The following is a 23754-nucleotide window of genomic DNA, read 5'->3' as shown; positions in this document are numbered from 1 at the left end:
CTAAATCCAGGGAGCAAGGTGTAGAGAATACCACCAGACACAGGATATAATTTTAAGCCACCCACAGCAACTGGCAGGGAGGGGAATAAAATCCCAGCCTCACTCTCCTATGTCCTCTGATATCCTACTGGCCAAAGCAACCAAGAGCCAGAGGGCAAAGGAGCCCCAGGATGCAGTCCAGATAGATAAGGCTTCTGAGGCAGAAAGCAGGGTGAACCAGGCAGAAAAGAGATCGGGAGGGGCAAACAGAAGATCATCTGGCATGTTAACTAATAACTTCAAGATTTTTATGACATCTTATTTTGGAAGTGTTTGAAATTTACTACTTTTTTTCCTTTAATACATCAGAGATTATGTTTTAAAAACTCTTCATGTATGCATGGCACACATAATTTTTTTTTTTTTCCCTGAAGCTGGAAACGGGGAGAGACAGTCAGACAGACTCCCGCATGCGCCAGACCGGGATCCATCCGGCACGCCCACCACGGGTGAAGCTCTGCCCACCAGGGGGCGATGCTCTGCCCCTCCAGGGCATCGCTCTGCCGCACCCAGAGCCACTCTAGCGCCTGAGGCAGAGGCCAAGGAGCCATCCCCAGCGCCTGGGCCATCTTCGCTCCAATGGAGCCTCGCTGCGGGAGGGGAAGAGAGAGACAGAGAGGAAGGAGGGGGGGCGTGGAGAAGCAAATGGGCGCTTCTCCTATGTGCCCTGGCTGGGAATCAAACCCGGATCCCCCGCACGCCAGGCCGATGCTCTACCGCTGAGCCAACCGGCCAGGGCATGGCACACATAATTAAAACTCAAGCAGTGGCCCTGGCTGGGTATCTCAGTGGAAGAGTGTCATCCCAGCACACTGAGGTTGCAGGTTCAATCCCCAGTCAGGGCACATACAAGAACCAATCAATGAGTGCACAACTAAAGTGAAAAAACTAAGTACAACAATGAGTTGATCTCTCTCTCTCTCTCTCTCTCTCTTTCCCCCTCCCCCCCTCACCCTCCCTCTCCCCTCTCTCAAATCAATGGAAAATTTTAAAGAAAACAACAAAAACACCTGGGCAGCATTTCCAGTAAGTAGCATACAAAATTCTGGACTATTATTATGTTTTATCTCAAGATCATCATCAATTTACTTATTTCACCATTTTACAAAAATATGCAATAATGTCAGTCTAAACGTTCTCACTTTCCTCATATAATATTAAGTCTTCATAACCAAGATCTGACTAGGTTTTAAGAATGCAACTATTTGTCAATAAATACAACTAACATTTATTTCAGGTATTCAAATAAGAATCTGTATCAAAAACATTAAGTAAAATAAACTATAGACATAAATTGGCTAGCTTGCCATATTTATAGACTTAGCACGCTATTAGATACAATAAGTTCTAAGGACCAATCAGCCTCAGCTAAAGGAAAAAATTATTTGAGATTTATGTGATAGAGACAAAAGCTAATAGTAGGACAAATGCTAAAAGTACATTGAGTACAACTAACTACTATATTACTCAGACAGTACACCAAATCTAGTTATATTGTCTGTAAAATTAAGTACTGGAAATGTAAAAGGATCTTATATGTGTGGATTAAGTATGATCAAATCTTATAGCTTAAAATGAGTAATAACTAAATATTCTTCACCAACTACCCATTGCTGAGTGCCCATTAGTGCCTGGCACTGTATTAAATACTTGACATATATTGTTTAATGGCATCCTCAACCCTAGCCCTGGTTGGATAGCTCTGTTGGTTAGAGCGTCGTCCCAATACACAAAGATTGCAGGTTCGATTCCTTGTCAGGGCACATACAGAAATAGATCAAATAGATCGATATTTCTTTCTATCTCTGTTTTTCTCTCTCTCTCTCTCTCTCTTAAACAAACAAACAAAAAAAATCAGTAAAATTTTTTTAAAACTGCCAAATTTTAAAAATCCTCTCAACCATGTAGGGTACAGTTTTTACACTAATGTAATAACCAAGTGAAAGTTACCAAGAAGTCTTCAAAGCTGAGACTTATTTACTGGACATTTAGAGTACCAACCTCATTTTCCTCATGCTTGTCTGAGCTCTTAAGAGTGTCCTCAAGAAGGCCACCCCCATCTCAGACCATCAGGCAGATCTTCATTACTCTGAGTCAGACATAGTAACTGCTTTACTCTTTAACAATAATTAGTGAGGAATAGAGATGTGACCCAATTCAGATTTAGAGCAAATGTGTTAGGGGCTTCTGCATCATTTGCTTATAAAGACATTCGGAACAGCCCCTCTCCCCCAGCCATACTGATGTGTGTGACTGCGTGCTACAGCTTCAGCAGCCATCCGGTGCCAGACACCCTGGAGATGGCAGTGCTGGAAAATGTCAAGAACCTGGATCTTTGATGATAATGCAAAATCTTTAAATTTAACAACCCTAAAGTCAAAAACATAACTTGGGACTTAATAATTACTGAGAAAATAAATCCCCATTGTTAAGTCGTTTTGGAGCTAGCTTTTCTGTGAACTGCAGCATAAATTATCCTGATATAGGTATTGACTTAACAATAATAATTCATATTTTCAGGGCTTCTTTAAAAATAAGAATTGAAAGCTTGATCACGACTATGTAAATTTAAGAAGCTGAACAGTGACATATGCATCTCCCCAGCAGAACACACATCTAACACTCAGCATCCAACAAGAAGGGCTCACAGAAGACTGCAAAGCACCCAACAGCAAAAAAACGCCAAAGAGCTTGGAAATAATAACATGATCCACATGCCACACAACACAAATTCCTAACACTGTGGAAACTACTAATAATGATTAATAAAAAACACAGTGAGCCTTGAACAACGCAGGGACTTAAAAGTGTGGACCACCCCTCTATCCCCGTCCAAAATTCTGCGTCTAACTAGCTGGCCCTCCACTTCCACAAACCCATGGATCTAAAATATACTTAAAAAGTGAAAAAATGTGAGGAGAGAGGAGAGCTATTTTCTGATACAGAAGTAATTTCAGTATGTTTTAACTGGTGTAAGGTTTTTTAAAAACCAACTTAAACTCTATTATCACCTCAAGGTAATCCTTGAATATACTTAACTATTGCCTCTCCTACACTATCGCAAATCGCCCAGTTACATAAAGCGAAACTTTTACATGATTAGAGTAGGAACGCAACATAAATACAGCTAAATTTTTTAAAATACTGAAAAAAATACCTTGTAAATTAAATGTTTTAATGAAACTATTCTGACAGAGGGAGGTATTGGTACCTTCAGAAAACCTTGGTAAAATAAAATTTTCCCACTAGGTAATAATATAAACAACTTTAATATATCCCCAAATCATGACTGTACCTGCTGCCTTTTAGCTGCCATAATGTTCAGTTTATCCACTTCAGGTTTCAGGGCTTTATACTGTATTCCTAAATCTTGTTCAGTGCCAGCATTCCTCAGTTTCAAAATACCATCTTCCACCTATTAAACATACCCACAAAGAAGAAAAACTTTAAACAATGTAAGTGTGTATAAAGAATTTTTTATGCCTTTTAACAGCAACTCAGCAAGCCAAACTTTCTCTTTAGTGTACATGGTACTGAAACATTTGAGCGGCTCCTCCATGGGAGCTTCATGGGAGGTGGAAAGGACAGTATTACTGACTTCTAGTTAAAGAATACAAATTTAACATGTCTTGGTTTCTCAACTCTGGAACTACTGATAGAAATGTTTAATCACTACCACAAAAAAGGAAGGAGTCAAAACAATACATTTGCTACAAGCTCTTCATTAGAACCAAGACAACACAGTAGAACCAGTATGATGTACACTTCGAATAAAGAAGTGGAAATTAACCACATTCCTGGTCCACTTAGGTAACCCAAGTTCAAAACCAATCCAAATTCCAAGGAATGCTGAACTAAGTATGGCCAGCAGCAGTCTCACTGTGATTGAGAAAACAAATTATACAGACATGGGCCTGTACTTACAACTTTCAGCTGAACAAGCAATTTGTAGACATCTGCCATGTCAGCCAAAATAAGCAGCCGGGTAACAGCAGAGAGCAAAGCTCGAGCTGCCCGAACCATGTTGCCACGCTTCACAGAAGAGCAGGGATCATCTGCAAACTCTCCCGCAGCACTCTTCATCAAATCACCTGTTTTACAGAATGAAGAAAACAAATAGCAGATCACTCTCAGCCCTGTGACTAAGGTCAAGCACAGAGAAAACAAAACAGCAGAAACGAGCCCAATAGCTGGTCTACATTTAAAAAAATAAAAATAGTTTAAACTTTGTATATTTTATGCGTGAAATTTAGTTTAAGGTTTTGTGGGGGGGGTTTGTCTTTATCTTTTGTTTTAGAACTTGTTACTAAGAAAAGCACCCTCATTATGTTCTTGGTAAAAGCACAATATCTAGAAAATAATTTGGTACTAAATATCAAGAGTCTTAAAAATAAAATACTTCTTTCCAATGACCTAACAATATTACTTTTAAAAAAGGAACATTTATTATCCTAATAAACCTAAATCCAAGATTTGAATGAGAAAATGGATCTAATGTTATCTATCCTCACAGTCACAGAATTATACAGAAATACAGGACCATCATGTAGAACCACCACACTTCATTAACCATCCCAACTGTCTAATGTGTACAGCTCAAACAGTAAGAGACTCCATGATATGTGGAAGACAGAGTTCAGTCACTGACTCACTCATAGTAAAACACTGTCAACAGCTCAAATGCTCAACAATAAGCATTTAGTTAAATACACTGTGGTCTAACCTATGACTACTCTGCAAATATTAACATTATATGAAAATATGTTAAGACATATGATGGAACCTTAAAAAGAAAAAATGAAAAAATGATAAACGCATATAATCTGTTGTACAAAAAGAAAAGACTGAAGTCTAGGGGCAAAGAATAGTTTTTCTAGGTTGCAATATGATCCTTTACATTATTCTATACTTAAAAATTTTTTTTCTATAACAGGTATTATATCTATAATAAAGAAAATTAAGCTAAAAACATACATTTTACTATACTTATTAGGAATATCCAGTTTATACAATCCTGAGTTCAACAATGCTAAGAATTTATAAATATTTATTACATTTCCTAGAAACTTGTCAATAACAAAGTTTTTGTCATTCATTTCTATTAATAATCATATAAGGGCCCTAGCTGGCTGGCTCAGCAGTAGGGGTGTCAACCAGAATGTGGGAGTCCCAGGTCAATTCCCAGTTAAGACACACAAGAGAGGCGACCATCTGCTTCTTGGTCCCCTCCTTATCTTTCTTCCTCTCCCACAGCCACGGTTCAATTGATTCGGTCTAGCGTGTCAGCCTTGGGGCACTGAGGAGAGCTCCATTGAGCCTCTGCCTCAGGCGCTAAAAATAGCTCAACATATATATGGCCCTGGCCAGTTGACTCAGCAGTAAAGCATCAGCCCCGCATGTAGAAGTCCTGGGTTTGATTGCCGGCCAGAGCACACAGGAGAAGCGCCCATCTGCTTCTCCACCCTTCCCCCTCTCCTTTCTCTCTATCACTCTTCCCCTCTCGCAGCCAAGGCTCCACTGGAGCAAGGCTGGCCTGGGCGCTGAGGATGGCTCCATGGCCTCCACCTCAGGCACTAGAATGGCTCCAACTCCAGCAGAGCAATGGCCCAGATGTACCGAGCATCGCCCCCTGGTGGGCATGTCGAGTGGATCCTGGTTGGGCGCATGCGGGAGTCTGTCTGCCTTTCCCCCCCCCTGCTTCTCACTTTGGAAAAATACTAAATAAATAAATAAATAAATAAATAAAAAATAAGAATCCTATAAGGTGCCTATAATGTCCCTCTTTTATTGGAAGCATAAAGAGGACCAGGGCCATGTCTGTTCCACCAGTTATACTTACAAGTACCGTATGGTGACTACCTTTAGATACCTGAAAAAATGTATCTTCCCTCCCTTGGCTGAATGTGTCCAGATTAAAGCTTAAAGAACACTCAATCTTTCATCTCTTCCACAAATGTAAAAAAAACTACATTCTAAAAAACTCTAGCTACTTCCAAAAACAACTACCAAATTTCTTCTGGCCATCAAACTTACTTGCATAATCTGAGTTGGGGGGAGGTTAAATTCACCCTTAGATTCACATATTAATTAGGTTTAGAAGCATCATATATGCTAAGAATCAAGCCAAGCTCCGACTCTGCATATTTGTCAGGTCAGAAATAACTTAGACAATAAAAAATTTCAAGCCCTGGCCAGTTGGCTCAGCAGTAGAGCGTCGGCCTGGCGTGCGGGGGACCCAGGTTCGATTCCCGGCCAGGGCACATAGGGGAGGCGCCCATTTGCTTCTCCACCCCCCACCCATCCTTCCTCTCTGTCTCTCTCTTCCCCTCCCGCAGCCGGGGCTCCATTGGAGCATGGATGGCCCAGGTGCTGGGGATGGCTCCTTGGCCTCTGCCCCAGGCGCTAGAGTGGCTCTGGTCGCGGCAGAGTGACGCCCCGGAGGGGCAGAGCATCGCCCCCTGGTGGGCAGAGCGTAGCCCTTGGTGGGCGTGCCGGGTGGATCCCGGTCGGGTGCATGCGGGAGTCTGTCTGACTGTCTCTCCCCGTTTCCAGCTTCAGAAAAAAAAAAATTTTTTTTTCAGTTAAAACACTTTTTCTGTATATAAGATACAGACATAGGAAGATACAGACATAAGGCACAATTATTATGTGGATACATGACATTAAAAATGTTATCTTGTGGTATTAAAAAGATAGTCCATTTCATTTGTTAATGTATTTATTCAACAAATATTTGAGCACCATGATACATCAAAGACTGTATGATGTGCCAGGAATACAGGGCACAAGAAACAGCCCATGTCCTCATGGAGCTCGATGGAGGGGAGAGGACAGATAACTAAACAAAAGCTAATTAAGACAAGGCTGCCTGACCAATGAATAGAGTGTTGACCTGTGACGCTAAGGTTCCAGGTTCAAAGCTTCAAAGTCACTGGCTTGAGTGAAGGCTCATCAGCTTGCGTGTGGGATTATGGACATGATCCCATTACTGGCTTGATCCCAAAGGTTGCTGGCTGGAGCAAGAGATCACTGGCTCAACTTGAGGCACCCCTCTTGCCCCCATCAAGGCACATATGAGAGGAAATCAACGAACGACTAAAGTGCCGCAACTACACGTTGATGCTTCTCATCTCTCTCCCTTCCTTCCTGCCTCTTCCCATTTCTTTCTCCCCCTCTTCCTCCCTGTCTCCCCCAAACCCAACTTAAAAAAAGAAAAAGACAAAGAACTTGTACTCAAAGGGCTCACAAATTAGGACCTATACAATGCAATCACGCCTGACCAGGCAGTGAAACAGTGGATAGAGCATCAGCCTGGGATGCTGAGGACCCAGGTTTGAAGCCCCAAGGTCAGCTTGAGCACAGCCTCATCCAACTTGAGCACAGGCTTATCCAGCTTGAGCGTGAGGCCGCTGGCTTGAGTGTAGGATCCTAGACATAACCCCATGGTTGCTGGCTTGAACCCAAAGGTCGCTGGCTTGATAAAGGGGTCATTGGCTCATTTGGAGCCCCTTGGTCAAGGCACATGTGAGAAAGTAGTCAATGAACAACTAAGGTGCCTCAAAAAGGAATTGATGGTTTACATCTCTCCCTTCCTGTCTGTCTGTCCCTATGTCCCTCTCTGTGTATCTCTCTCGCTTAAAAAAATAAAATATAATAAAGAATTACAATAGCCCTGTGGACAAGGTGTTATGAGAAAAGAGTAGGAAAAGCTATTTACTCATGAGAGAAGTTGTCTCAAAGACTTGAAGAAAGAGTTCTCTGCCTTAGGCAACAATAATATTAAATAAGAGATAAAATAAACAAAATTTCACCTATTTATTAAAATCCTATTGTATACTATCCACTACCAGAGATACAAAGCTGAACAAGACTATCTTTGCTTTTAAGTGGGTTTATAATCCAGAAAAGAAGAATGTGATCTTACAGAAATCATGTGGCATTTTAACATACAAGCTATAAGAAAGACACCAAGTACCATACCGTTTCAAAGGAGGATGTATTAAGGACCAGTAAGTTTTATGGAAGACACAGTATTCTGAAATTCTACCTTCCTAAGATAGGAAAGACTTTGGGCACCTGAACAAAAAAAGCAACACAGTAATACTGAACACTCGTTAATTGTCCACAATATGGCACTAACATATTTTATTTAATCCTATCAACCACCAAAAAGTAGGCAGCTTTAGCTTTTTTGTAATGCCAGTGCTTATGTTCTTATAACCACTAATAAAGATGAGGTATACAAAAAGAAGGCGTGTCTGGGGGCTGAGTTCTCAAAGTATGGAAGACAGGTATAGAAAGACCACAGACAGTACAAATAAGAATCCCTGAACCGGCCCTGGCCGGTTGGCACAGTGGTAGAGCGTCGGCCTGGCGTGCGGGGGACCCGGGTTCGATTCCCGGCCAGGACACATAGGAGAAGCGCCCATTTGCTTCTCCACCCCCCCCCCTTCCTCTCTGTCTCTCTCTTCCCCTCCCGCAGCCGAGGCTCCATTGGAGCAAAGATGGCCCGGGCCCTGGGGATGGCTCCTTGGCCTCTGCCCCAGGCGCTGGAGTGGCTCTGGTCGCGGCAGAGCGACGCCCTGGAGGGGCAGAGCATCGCCCCCTGGTGGGCAGAGCTTTGCCCCTGGTGGGCGTGCCGGGTGGATCCCGGTCGCGCGCATGCAGGAGTCTGTCTGACTGTCTCTCCCCGTTTCCAGCTTCAGAAAAATACAAAATAAAAAGAATCCCTGAACCAAAGAGCAAATTCAAAGTTATAGATACACAGGATTCACCTAACAAAAATACATACAATAAACCTGACCAGAAATACAGGTCAGACAGCCACAAAGAGAGCCCAAGAAAGAAAAATAGTAAATTAGAAAGGCACAGGTCAAATAATATGATAGCCTTTGATTATGAAGAGTGAGAGAAAAGAAAGCATCAAAGATTAAAAATTTCAACCTAGGGTTGTCCTGAGACAGAAACGAAGGCCAGACACTGGGTGAGTGCACATAAATTGGAGAATTTTTTTTAGAAAGCTAGAGCCCTTGAAACTGGATTTAGGAGTAAGAGGAGGAGTACTCTGAAAAGAAAAACAGGCCCTGGCCGGTTGGCTCAGCGGTAGAGCGTCGGCCTGGCGTACAGGAGTCCCGGGTTTGATTCCCGGCCAGGGCACACAGGAGAAGCACCCATCTGCTTCTCCACCCCTCCCCCTCTCCTTCCTCTCTGTCTCTCTCTTCCCCTCCCGCAGCCGAGGCTCCATTGGAGCAAAGATGGCCAGGGCACTGGGGATGGCTCTGTGGCCTCTGCCTCAGGCGCTAGAATGGCTCAGGATGCAACAGAGTGACACCCCAGAGGGGCAGAACATCACCCCCTGGTGGGCATGCCGGGTGGATCCCGGTCGGGCGCATGCGGGAGTCTGTATGACTGCCTCCCCGTTTCCAGTTTCGGAAAAACGAAAAAAAAAAAGAAAAACAAAGAGAACAAGATTGACTTGAGATATTTAATAAATTAAAAATATATATACCAAAAAAATCAAGAAATCACTTTTAAAAATCAAGAATTCTTTAAAAATAAAATATAACTATCAATTAGTTCAAAGCATAATTGTAAGAATAATCCGAAGTAGTCTTTCCTCATACAAAAAGGCAAACTGGCAAAACTCAGGCAGACAGGTAATTGAGCTGTCCAAGATCACATGATCATCAATAAAGGCTGAGAATATAACTGGGTCTTCTGGCCTTGTCTCAATTGTCTCCAATCAACTATACTACATTTTGTATTAATGTATAAAAGATATAAAGAAGATGAAACTTAAGAGACCCCACTACAACTGTTCTGTCAGAAATCAAATTCGTCAACATGCCCATCTGCTGGCATTCTCCCCTAATTAAGCTGGGGATAAAAGTTAAGCTCTTCTTAAAACAAGGACAAAGGGAGAAACCAAAAAACGCAGAGTTCTACATTAGAACAGGACAAGAGCAACTTTTTTTTTTTTGTATTTTTCTGAAGCTGGAAACAGGGAGAGACAGTCAGACAGACTCCCGCATGCGCCCGACCGGGATCCACCCGGCACGCCCACCAGGGGCGATGCTCTGCCCACCAGGGGGCGATGCTCTGCCCCTCCGGGGCGTCGCTCTGCAGCGACCAGAGCCACTCTAGCGCCTGAGGCAGAGGCCAAGGAGCCATCCCCAGGGCCCGGGCCATCTTTGCTCCAATGGAGCCTTGGCTGCGGGAGGAGGAGAGAGAGACAGAGAGGAAGGGGGGGGGGCGGGGCATGGAGAAGCAAATGGGCGCTTCTCCTATGTGCCCTGGCCGGGAATCGAACCCGGGTCCCCCGCACGCCAGGCCGACGCTCTACCGCTGAGCCAACCGGCCAGGGCCAGAGCAAGACCTTTAGAAGCATCAAATATCTTGAGTAAATTCTCTTCAAAGCAATTTTTTTTTTTTTTTTTTTTTTTTTTTTTGGTGACAGAGAGAGAGACAGGGACAGGCAGACAGAAAAGGAAACAGGAAGGGAACTATCTTTGTTGCGGCTCCTTAGTTATTCATTGATAGCTTTCTCATAAGTGCCTTGATGGGGTGGGGGGGTGTACAGTGGAGCGAGTAACCCCTTGCTTAAGCCAGCGACCATGGGGTCATGTCTGTGATCCCATGCTCAAGCCAGGTACCCCATTTCAAGCCAGTGACCCTGCGCTCAAGCTGGTGAGCCCATGTTCAAGCCAGCATCCTTGGGGTTTCAAACTTCTCTGTATCCCATGTCTGACGCTCTATCCACCACCACCTAGTCAGGCCAAAGCATTCCAACTTTTTATAAAATTATAAGGAAAGGACAAGCCTGAAAACCATGTGGGAGTGTGTATGAGTAAAAATAAAAATAAATAAAATTTTAAAAGCTTGGTTTTTCTTTTATAACATGAGCCTAGGAAACATGAGATATTCTGTTATGCTGCTCCTTCAAAACAAAAAATATTACAAACTAATGTTAATGAATATACAGTTGACCCTTGAACACCAGTTTACACAGGTCCACATAAATGGAGAATTTTTTTCAATAAATACTTATACTGTTCCAATCTGCAGTTGGGAGTCTACTGATGAGGAGGGGAAACTGTATGCACTGATCTATACCATTTTATATAGGGTATTTGAGCATCCTTGCATTTTGCTATCTGTACGGGGGTCTTGGAAACAATACCCCACAGATAACAAGAGACAACTAAGTTTTGGGGGAGTCAAATGTTTGACTCAGATCTGAATGAGTGGGTGTCAGTGTCCCTGTTTCCCATGTTACTGAACAGTCAACGGTACATTATTCTCCCAGAACACTGTCTCATATAGATAAAATAAGTTATTGGAGCTGGGTCTGAATTCCAACTTGGTTATTCAGCAGCTGTGTGACTTTGGGTTGCTTTATCTCTACCTTTTTTCTCTTCCATAAAATGAGAATATCATCTCTCACCTCACTGGGTTGTTTTGAAAATTAAATGAGGTAATAAAAACTCAACAAAAACTTCCACGCTGCTTCCGCATTACCATCTACTTTCTTCAATTCTTAAATCTATTCAAAATGCGGTCATTGCTCATACACCAGCTGTTTATACATTTTTAGAAATAAAGTCATGCTAGCAATTTTCCTAAAGGGTGGAGGAAAAACTGGCTTTTAACTTGTAATGTTGAAGCAAGAAAGAGGGAGCCTCTTCCATTCCATTCTCCATAGTGCAGAGAGTAGTCAAAACTGGTCCTTTTGTAGTAACAGCTACAAACAAAGCCTGACTTAGTTCTACTTGCTCAGCATTAGTTTTTCTATCAGTATTTTTTTTAAGGAATTAAGTCAACCTGAGGTTCCTTCCTGTTTTTAGGAACTTGTCATGTCCCTCACCTATCCCATTTATAACTTCACGTACAAAAAAGCTCATGTCATACTATAAGAACAGCTCCCACCCACAATACCAAAGCAGAGAGTGCCAGGTCCTCAGAACATCTCTACAGCCTTCAAAAGTACTCAAAGGAGACCCAATATATAAAGCACAATAATACTAAGGATACTTCTAATATGTTCCTTTCTACCTTGAAATCCAGAGAAGGATAAAAATTTTGCCAGCCCAGCAAAGGAATATGCTTATCTTCTGTAAATTACATAATCCACCCACTCCAGATATCTTTATTAATGGGGGGGGGGGTTAATTTCCACCTTAAACAGCAGATACAGAACAATTTATACTGTACAAAGAGAATGGAGAACACAATGTATTTATGAAGGGTGGTATGAGGAACACCATACCATATACACAAAAATACTAACAGAGGGGATATCACAAGATGATATAGCCTAGTGTGTAAATATTTCTCTGCTGTTTGTGTGTGTGTGTTTTAAATTTCTATAAGGTATATACTTTTAAAAAAAAAGGTTTTATGATAAAAAATATATAAAATATTTTAAATTCCCATCTATGATACACAAAACTCAACGTTTCCTAGAAAGGAATAATCTATAGCACTCAAAAGTCTATATACAAAATTTCTTTTCTCTAAAGTATAAACAACTCATGGCTATTAGTGTCATTGCAAAAAGAAAAAGTGGAATTAGTATACATTATGAAATATGAAACATTTGTGAATCAGCTATCTTGAGAAACTTATCCAAATTGACGGATAAGTGGTACAATATGGGGGGCCATATGCAGCCCCAATCACACTGTCGTTTTTTGTTTCCTTGCTGCGTAAGTTCAACTACTATACAGACCTTAAGCAGACAGTTCTTATATAAGACATTTTATGAGAGCACATTATTTGTTATCAACTGCCAAATCCAACAGAGAAAAAGATATTTTTAGATATCCACCTGAATTTGCTTTTGAGGACCAGCAAAAACAGTCCTCTGTGAAAATGACAGAAGCTTCCAGGAGAAGAGTTAAAAAGACATTTTACCCTCTTAAACATATTTAAATATTCAGGGCCATAAATGGAATTCTGACTTCCCTCTTTCCCCCTCTAACTCCCCAGATGCCCTTGTTCAAGTCACTTTGATCTCTTTACCTCAAAATGTTTTTAAAATGTCTAAAAATTTTTTCTTCTCAAATATTTCATATTACACTTGTTATCAATGACAGCCTTCAGTCTTCAAAATACAAACTGCCTTATTTAACATATTCCTTTAAAATATTTGAAAAATGAGTAAAACTCTGGCCATGACATTAAGTCTCTAATTTTCTGGTTCAAAATAGTCTCCTTAAGTCATATTACTTTGTAGAAGATATTTTTCAGCCATTAAAAATTATGTTGTAGGAAAGTACTTAAAGATACTAAAAAATATTCTGGATCCATCAAGTAGAAAAAATGATAAAATTGAGCAAAACATATTTCTAGCCACATGAATATGTTATTAAAAAACAAACTGGAAGGGTCTACAGAGACCAAAATGTTAAACATTGGTTTCACCTCTAGGTAACAGAATTATAGCTGATTTGTATTTTATTCTTTTTGCTCTTACTATCAAAAGCATGTATACTGCAGAAAGCTACTTTTTCTTTTAAAAGTTTCCAGTTCTACCCAGGGAATTAACCAGAGGAAAGAAAAAAAAAAAAAAGAGCAAGTAAACAAGCAACACCACAGGTGAGTCTGTTATAATATCCCTTGTATTTAACAGGTTGGCATCTTTTTACATAGCAGAAAATAAAAAAAATCCACCTTGCATTTTGAATACCTAAAATTTCCCTATCATGGGATTCCTTTTTTTTTTTTTTTTTAATTTATTGATTGATTTTAGCAAGATAGGAAGGGAGAGAGAGACACAGGTACATCAATCTGTTCCTGCAGGTGTCCCTACCGGGGATCAAACCAGCAATCTCAGTACCTCAGGACAAGGCTCTAACCCAGGGGTAGTCAACGTTTTTATACCTACCGCCCGCTTTTGTATCTCTGTTAGTAGTAAAATTTTCTAACTGCCCACCGGTTCCACAGTAATAGTGATTTATAAAGTAGGGAAGTAACTTTATAAAATTTATAAAGCAGAGTTACAGCAAGTTAAAACATAATAATAATTACTTACCAAGTACTTTATGTCGGATTTTCGCTAAGTTTGGCAGAATAAATATTTATAAAACAACTTACTATAGTTAAATCTATCTTTTTATTTATACTTTGGTTGCTCCGCTACCACCCACCATGAAAGCTGGAACACCCACTAGTGGGTGGTAGGAACTAGGTTGACTACCACTGCTCTAACCAATCGAGCTATCCGGCCAGGGCAGGACTGCTAATTCTTTTTTTTTTTTTTTTTTTTTTTTGATTGATTCACTTTAGAGAGGAGAGAGAGAGAGAGAAGAGAGAGAGAGAGAGAAAGAAGGGAGGAGCAGGAAGCATCAACTCCCATTTGTGCCATGACCAGACAAGTGCAGGTTTCAAACCAGCGACCTTAGCATTCCAGGTCAACGCTTTATCCACTGCAACACCACAGGTCAGGCAGGACTGCTAATTCTTGAAAATTACTTTTTTAGTGATTTATCTCCACTGATAAAAACTACTTTATACCAAATTCTCTTCAATACATCTAATTAAGGGATCTCAGCAGAAAGTTACATAACTGTTATCATTTCTTTATCATTCCACCAACTTTAATTTTACAAAGTAATAAACTGACAAGAGCAAGAATTCACAAATTTACTTGCTAACTTCAATGTAATCAAGAATTAATGGCCCAAGCCAGTTGGCTCAACAGTAGAGCATCAGCCTGGCATGTGGAAGTGCCAGGTTCAATTCCAGTCAGGGCACACAGGAGAAGTGACCATCTGCTTCTCCCCCCCCCCCCGCCCCCCCACCTCTCTCTCTTCCTTTCTCTCTCACTCTTTTGTAGCCAAGTTTCAAATGGTTCAAGCAAAGCTAGCCCCAGGGCCTCAGCCTCAGGTGCTAAAACAGCTCAGCTGCCGAGCAACGGAGCTGCGGCCCAAATAGGCGGAATATCGCTTGGTAGGGGCTTGATGAGTGAATCCCAGTTGCAGTGCATGTGGTCTCTGCCTCTCACTTGATTAAAATAAAAATAATAAAAATAAAAGAATATCTAATTCTCAAGCAATCCCACTCCATTCCCCACTCCACCACCCCTAAATAAAATAAAACATTTTCCATACTTGTCAATAAAGATAAACTGCAATATAGTTGCAAAAAATAACAGATTTCCTAACATAGTCCTATGGGAGGGAACCAAATGGTGGTATGTATCTGTCATAACCCACATGCCCTGTGACAGGGGGATGAATCTGCATAAAATACAATCCTTCCCACCTTCACTTTTCTATTCATCAATGAAGGGCAGATGGCCAAACCACAGACCCCTCAATGATACCTCCACAATTATGGAAAAACTGATTCAAAGAATTCCTGATAGATGTTTTAAGAGAACTTTGCTGGGCTGCCATTTTTAATCCATAAAAATGCTTATCTTTTGAAAATTAATCCAGGAAATAAACATTTAATATGTTATTTAAATAGTAAAAGCCCATCAGAATCAGTTCAGAGTATACCCAGAAAAACTCTTAACCTACATCCTTCCCCATCCCATGTGGGTAAGGAACAGAGCTTTGAAATTGCTACTTTTAACAGTCAACAGAATGGATTTTATTATTTTTTTTAAAGTTAAACTAGAGTACCACACTTATTCATGTTCTCATTTTCCTTACTAATTCAAGTGTGCCCTGCTGCTATTCAGAAACACTCCAAAGAGAGGCACTTACTTCCTGATTACACATTCAAATAAATGCATAACATGCATTTCAACTTGGAGTCACTTTCTTAAGAAATTAACTAGTAGAAACCACGTTACTGCAACATCATGGTTGAAGTCATGCCAAAGTCAAAACTGTAATACCTGACTTCCTCGGCTACATTGGACAAATACATTAAGGCAATAATATTACCCACTGTAACTTAAAAGTATTATTATCCTGGTTAGTGTTATTTATTTTTGTGAGTTTAACAAGACAGAAAAACAGGAGGGGGGCAATTTCAAAATCACAGAAAACATTAAAATTTAATAAGTTCATTTTCCTTCTCTCACTCTCAAGCCAACTACACCAGAACCCAAGTGTCTGCAGAGCAGCATATGCTCACACAAGGGTAGTGATCCAGAAACAGATAGCATCCTTGACTCATCCCAAGTCAAAGAAAATAGAGCCTCCACCCTAGAGACTTACAGTTTAAGTCAGACACACAAGTTTAAGACATAACACACCCGAAAGGCAACCAGTTAATGATTTTTTGGAATTTATATTTTGCTTTTCCTGCTCAAGAGAAATGAAGAGCAAAAGAAAGTGGATTAAATTGTGAGTGTGGAAGGATGGGGTCAATAATGAACAAGTTTTAAATTAATCACAGACTTCAACATGAAGGGGAGGACTTGGAGTGGGAGCACTTCTAACAACAGACCCAGCCATCAGGGTATCACACGAAAAGAGATATCCACAAAAGTAAGAGGAGAAAACAGGATGAAAAATCTACCAAGATGACAAGGGGAAAAGGCCGGATAACAAATGAGAAACCAGAACTCAAGGCAAGAGCATGAGAAACACCAGCAGATTTCTTGTGAGGTTTAATTTCTTGTGAAGAAAGTGATTACACTAATTTGAAATCCTAATTAACTTTAATCTTTTTCAAAATGTTAAATGTTCTTCTGCTACTGCTCTTCCAGAGCATCATTATTAACACTTTTTAAAGTCCATACTCAACATTCTAGGGTAGGAATGTTGTCATTTTTCTCCTGTGAAATATTCAAGAGCCCATATAGAAGATCAAGCTCATGACTCCAACCTGATTAAAACCACACTAACAAAACCAGACAAATTAAAATGCTATCTCTCTCTCACAGACCCACACAAAGTTCCTCAAAGCTATATTTCAAGTCTTTATATCATAAACTTAGCAAACCCAGGGTCTACTCTGTCTCCTATCTACTTTTAAAACAGTCACTGACAGCTGTTTTAACATCTATGTTCCAGGCTGCCTATTATTTGATGTGGATATGTCAGTCTGAAGCTGTCAACATCTGCAATGGACAGGATACCAATTTTCACCTCTTTCAATCTGACTCTCGTCAGCTGCCAGGGTGAAAATTATGACTCCAGAGCCTGACAGCTTGTGCTCAATATCCATCCTTTAGTCGGGGATAAAATATATCATTTTCACTAAAACTGCCTTGAGCCTGACCGAGTGGTGGCGCAGTGGATAGAGCATCAGACTGGGATGCGGAGGACCCAGGTTCGAGACCCTGAGGTTACCAGCTGGAGTGTGGACTCAACTGGTTCGAGTGAGGCTCACCAGCTTGCACCCAAGGTCACTGGCTTGAGCAAGGAGTTACTAGGTCTGCTGTAGCCCCACAGTCAAGGCATGTATGAGAAAGCAATCAATGAACTAAGGTGTCGCAATGAAAAACTGATGATTGATGCTTCTCATCTCTCGCCATTCCTGTCTGTCTGTCCCTGTCTATCCCTCTCTCTGACTCTCTCTGTCTCTGTAAAAAATAAAAATTAAAAAAAAAAACACCGCCTTGCCAAGATTCATAATGAAAATATACATATACACACAAACATATACATACACACATACTTATATATGTGAGTACACACATACACCCTTCTCCTTGAGTGTGGGCTTCCCCCCCATACAGAAATCATTCAAGTTCTTCCAAGGAAAATGGCATCTGTCTTCAATTTCAGTACACAATTACTGAGATATATAAACAAATATCTCTTAATAGCAATTAAAAACTCTCATTGCCTGTCCATTCTTTACCATAATGTTCTAAGAGATCATCAGTTTCATCTGAATGGATCTCCCCTCCACCCCCCCCAGAGAGAGACAGAGACAGAGACAGGAAAGGAGAGAGATGAAAAGCATCAACTCATAGTTGCCGCACTTTTAGTTGTTCATTGTCCCTCACACATGCTTTGATGGGGGGGGGGGGGTCCGGACAAGCCAGTGACCCCTCACTCAAGACAGTGATTTTTGGGCTCAAGCCATTGACCATGGGTTCAGTTTGATGATCCCACGTTCAAGCCAGTGATCCTGCACTCAAGCTGGTGAGCCTGGGCTCAAACCAGTGACCTCAGGGTTTCAAACCTGGGTCCTCAACATCCCAGGTTGAAGCTCCTCTATCCACTGTGCCACCACCTGGTCAGGCTGACTTGGTCAGTCTGGGCTTCCAAGATTTAAAAAGCTAAGAAGTTATCTGTGTAACAACACCATTAAAGATTATGCTCAACAATCAACTACAGCTGCTAAGATGCAAACTCAATAATTTTAACTCTGTTGTTTAAGTAAGCCAATTAATACTGCTTTCTTGCTCTAAAATTACAAAATACTTTTCTCAGAAAAAATACGGTCTTGTAACAATTGAGGCTTAGTAGTGAACAACACTGATTGTTCTCAAGATGTTGAAGTCCTTCTTCCACTACTAAAAAACAATGCACTTTGACAATAACCTAAGTTTTCCTGAAATGAAATAACGATCTGAAAACGAGGACTTGAAAAAAAGGCCTCTAACAAATATCTTAAGACAAATAGTGCCTAAACATAAACAAACACAAAAGGGGGTAAACTACAATCCAAATATTAAAGTGTTTGCTTTCTATTTATTAGAGACAAGGATATTTACTGGACAAAGAATTTAGTCTATTTTCACGCTCTAGCCATTTGGAGAGAAGGTATATGTAGCTGTCACCTAAAAATGTTTATTCCACTTTAGAGAAGAGGCTGCGGTGAATTATCCAGATGTTTTCATGTTGTCTACCATGTGAATAACAGCACAGATATGAAAGGTGACTCGCTATGGTTTGTGGTATGGCAATCATGGAAGAAAAATCAAGCTGAAAGGCAGTAAAGTTACTGGCATTAGCTAGAATCCTTGCTCTGTTCAACAGAACTCTACCACCTTTTCCAGGACTACTATAAATCTGGTCCCACCATTAAAACCATTACAGTCCTGGCCAGTTAGCTCAGATGGTTTGAGCATCGTCCCGATACCCCAATGCTGCAGATTTAATTCCCAGTCAGGGAACACACAAGAATCAATCAATGAAAGCATAAATGAATGAACCAATAATCTATGTTTTGCGCTCACTCTCTAAAATCAATAAACTTAAAAAATTAAAACTTAAAAAATTACAGACACATACAATCATGCCTTGATTTTCAACATCAAGTTAATTCTACCTTTGCGATACCAATAGATTGGTGATGGGAAATCTTAAAAAACTAGCACCTCTGGCCCAATAGGCCTTGTCTCAATTTTTGAAAAACTGGGCCTGACCTGTGTTGAGGCAGTGGATAAAGCATCAACCGGGAACACTGATGTCCCCGGCTGGAAACCCCAGGCTTGCCTGGTCAAGGCATATATAGGAGTTGATGCTTCCTGCTCCTCCCTCCTTCTCTCTCTCTCTCTCTCTCTCCCCCTCCCTCCCTAAAAATGAATAAAATTTTTTAAAGTATATAAAAAAAAAGAAAAAATGGTAGAATTCTTACCAATAAGAAAAATAACAAGGCTTCAACAAATCAAGATAGGAGCACTACTATTTATAGGTACCTATCACTGCTTTAGACTAAGTGCTCTCATTTTTACTTGATCACCTGTTTCTTCTTTAGAGAACCATCTCCTCAGCCCCACTTCTGGTTAATCAGCCTCCTCTAGCAATATAAACTAGTTTGGTGCTGAGCAAAACCCAAGCAAAGCTAACCAGCCCCCTCTATGACTAAGATATAGAAAATGAAGGAGAAAAGTTCTTTTTCTGCCGGGATGACAAAACTATGATGACCAGCCTGACCAGGCAGTGGCACAGTGGATAGAGTGTTGGACTGGGATGCGGAGGATCCAGGTCCGAGACCTCGAGGTCGCCAGCTTGAGCGCAGGCTCATCTGTTTTGAGCAAAGCTCACCAGCTTGGACCCAAGGTAGTTGGCTTGAGCAAGGGGTTACTCGGTCTGCTGAAGGCCCACGGTAAAGGCACATATGAGAAAGCAATCAATGAACAACTAAAGTGTCAGAACAAAAAACTAATGATTGATGCTTCTCATCTCTCTCCGTTCCTGTCTGTCTGTTCTTATCTGTCCCTCTCTCTGACTCTCTCTCTGTCTCTGTAAAAAAAACTATGATGACCACCTAAAACTAGAGGTCAGCATCTTGTCCATATGTACATATGAGAATAGAAGTGAGCTGAAACACACGGAGGCAAGTGATGAAGAAAGCCTCAATTCCTCTGAATACAGTGACGCCTGAACTCAAGATCTACAGGGCCTCAAAAATGTCATTTTGTTCAATGTTATTTCATTATAACATTGATTTTTTTTTTTTTTATCCCCAGCCCAGGCCCACTTCTGTGTGGCGTTTGCACGTCTCCCCATGTCTCCATGGGTTTTCTCTGAGTATTCCGGCTTTCTCCCACATCTCAGCAATGTGCACATGAGATGAATTAGTGCATCTGCACTGTCGCAGTCTGAGTGAGTGCGAGTGTGGATGTGAGTGGCCCTGCAACAGAAGGGCATCCTGTGCAGGGGGTCCCACCTTGTATCCTGAGCTGCCAGGAGAGGCTCCAGTCATCCACACACCTGAACTGAAATAAGCAATCTGGAAAATAATTTTATTAATCTTTCTTAAATGTACCTAATTTTCAGCTCAGTTATTTCAATGTTTAATATTAGAAGTGTTTTGTGTCTTTACTTAGATGTTTGATGGAGCTTTTGTGACCAGAAATATGCCATATGAACTTAACTCGTTTATATTAATTAGCCTGTAGTAAAACTGATTTTATTACATGTTGTTTCATTTAGTATCAGTTTCCAAGAACCTATCAATGATGTTAAGTGAGAACTTACTGTACCAAGAATTCCCAATTACGAAGCCTCATAAACAAGTTGAATTCCTGTAACTTATAATTGCTAATAAGTGAACATTAGCAAACTGAAAATATAACCCTACTAGAGTACATTTATTAATACATTTTAAAAGCCTTAAAACTTTTGTCCTTGAAATTTTCTAAATAATTATACAGATAGACATGAATGTAAAACTTCAAACTGTACACTGATTTGTACAGTTATAAGTGCATTTAATTTGAAAAAAGATTTGTGCCCCTATATTCTTATTCCTGAAAATATATCATATATAAATATATATATATATATATATATATATTTCTTTTTTTTTTTTTTTTAAAGAAAGAGGAAGGAAGACAGTGAGACAGACTCCTGCATACACCCTTACCAGGATTCACCTGGCAACACACATCTGGGGCGAATGCCCAGATGAATCAACTGAGTCATTTTTAGTGCCCAAGGCCAAGGCTTAGACCAACCAAGCTATCATCAGCACCCAGGGCCAACGCTCAAACCAATGGAGCCAATGGCTGCAGGAGGGAAAGGGGGGGGGGGTAGAAGTAGATGGTAGCTTCTCCTGTGAGCCCTGACCAGGAATCGAACCTGGGATGCCCATATACCAGGCTGACACTCTATCCACAGAGCCAATCAGCCAGGGCCTGTAATATATTTTTAAAGAAAGGAAGGCATATTATACAGTATTCACTCACTATAGCATTAGTAATTTATATCAAAAACATAAAAATAACTTTTAAGTCCAATAACAAAGAGATGATGCAATAGAAAGTGTATAATTTTAAAGATTATAAATTCCCAGGTTATACTAAATTGCTTTAAAATGCCTGAAATTAGCCTGACCAGGCGGTAACACAATGAACAGAGTGTCGGACTGGGATATGGAGGACCCAGGTTCAAAACCCCAAGGTCACCGGCTTGAATGCAGGCTCATCTGGTTTGAGCAAGGCTCACCAGCTTTAGTCCAAGGTCACTGGCTTCAGCAAGGGGTCACTCACTCTGCTATAGCCAACCCCTCCTCGTCAAGGCACATCTGAGAAAGCAATCAATGAACAACTGAAGTGCCGCAATGAAGAATTGATTCTTCTCATCTCTCTCCTTCTCTCTAACCCTATCTATCCCTCTCTCTAACTCTCTATCTCTGTCAAAAAAAAAAAGTCTGAAATTAGGGTTAAACTTTTTACGCCCCTCCCCTAGTATTAAATTTTTTAAAAGAAAATAATAAAATGATAGCAAAATGGCCCTGGCCAGTTAGCTCAGTTGATTAAGAGCATCATCCTGAAATGACAAGGTTGCATGTTTGATCCCCAATCAGGGCAAACACAGGAAGCAACCAAAGAATGTACAACTAGTGGAACAACAAATGAATGCTTCCCTTCCCTCCCCTCTCTCACTCTTCCCAACTCTGTCTCTCTAAAAGTTAATAAAAATTAAACCCTGGCTGGATAGCTCAGTTGGTTGGAGGATCATCCCAGAGCACAAAAGTTGCCAGTTCGATTCCCCGGTCACATACATTGAATAGGAGCAGCATGATGTTCCTGTCTCTCTCTCTCCCTGCCTCTCAAAAAAAGTAATAATAATACAATACAATAAAATATAAATAAATAAATAAAATTATATCAAAGCTAGAATTAAAACAAGGGCAAAATGCATATGTATGTAGCCAAGGACTTAAGAAGTAATACAGAACTAAATATATATAAAAAACTATTTACGCCTGACCAGGCGGTGGCGCAGTGGATAGAGTGTTGGACTGGGATGCAGAGGACCCAGGTTCAAGACCCCAAGGTTGCCAGCTTGAGCGCAGGCTCATCTGGTTTGAGCAAAAAGCCTACCAGCTTGAACCCAAGGTCACTGGGTCCAACAAGGGGTTACTCGGTCTGCTGAAGGCCCGCAGTCAAGGCACATATGAGAAAGCAATCAACGAACAACTAAGGTGTTGCAACGCGCAATGAAAAACTAATGATTGATGCTTCTCATCTCTCTGTTCCTGTCTGTCTGTCCCTGTCTATCCCTCTCTCTGACTCACTCTCTGTCTCTGTAAAATAAATAAATAAATAAATAAATAAAACATTTAAAAAAAAACAACAAAAACTATTTATAATGGTTCAAAAATGAAATAGTGTAAATCTAAGAAACCACACAGAGGACTTATACAGGGTTGGGCAAAAGTAGGTTTACGTTGTTCATATGAAAAATAATACAATTTAAAAATAATAATATAAGAATTAACTGTGGTTCATGTACTCAAAACGATAAATCTACTTTTGCCCCATCCTGTATGTTAAACACTGATGAAAGAAATCAAAGATCTAAACAGATGGAAACATATTTTCTTCATCAAATTAATTACAAGTTTAACGTAATTCCTATCAAAATCCCAGTTTTTATAGATACATGCAAAATTATCTAAATTCAAATGGAAAAATAAAAGAATTTAGAATAGCTAAAAAAATAAATTAGGTAAAATCACTCTATCCAATTCTAATGCTCATAATGCAACAATAAAGACTGTGTGGTATTGCAGAGGGAAAAACAAATACATCAATGAAACAAAATAAAGAACCCAGAAAAAAAATCCCACACAGGTATAGCTAATTGATTTTTAACAGGGTGTTAAGCAATTCAACGGAAAAAGGACAGTTTTCCCAACAAATGGTACTGTAATAACTGAATGTCCACTGAGGGGGAAAAAAAAAAGAACTTGACCTAAACCTCAAGTTATACAAAAAAAACTCAAAATTAGTCACAGAATTAAATGTAAAACATGAAACTATAAAACTTAAAGGAGCCTGACCGGGCAGTGGCGCAGTGGATAGAGTGTTGGACTGGAATGCGAGGACCCAGGTCGCTGGCTCGA

At 40.4% G+C, this 23754-nt stretch overlaps 1 protein-coding gene across 2 annotated transcripts in view; it reads right to left on the bottom strand.

The window, feature by feature from the left end:
• CTNNA1 (catenin alpha 1) overlaps positions 1 to 23754 on the bottom strand; it is a 223156-nt gene that overhangs the window by 146839 nt on the left and 52563 nt on the right. For both annotated transcript variants that reach the window (XM_066342973.1, XM_066342974.1), the window contains exons 4-5: positions 3964 to 4130; positions 3335 to 3454 (exon numbers count right to left, since the gene is read on the bottom strand). In XM_066342973.1, the coding sequence (XP_066199070.1) occupies positions 3335 to 3454; positions 3964 to 4130 (287 nt within the window). The remainder of the gene's footprint in view (positions 1 to 3334; positions 3455 to 3963; positions 4131 to 23754) is intronic.

Source organism: Saccopteryx leptura, chromosome 6, assembly GCF_036850995.1.
Source record: "Saccopteryx leptura isolate mSacLep1 chromosome 6, mSacLep1_pri_phased_curated, whole genome shotgun sequence".
NCBI lineage: Eukaryota > Metazoa > Chordata > Mammalia > Chiroptera > Emballonuridae > Saccopteryx > Saccopteryx leptura.
Note: the sequence above shows the minus strand (reverse complement) of the source record. Positions and strands in the feature narration are given on the sequence as shown.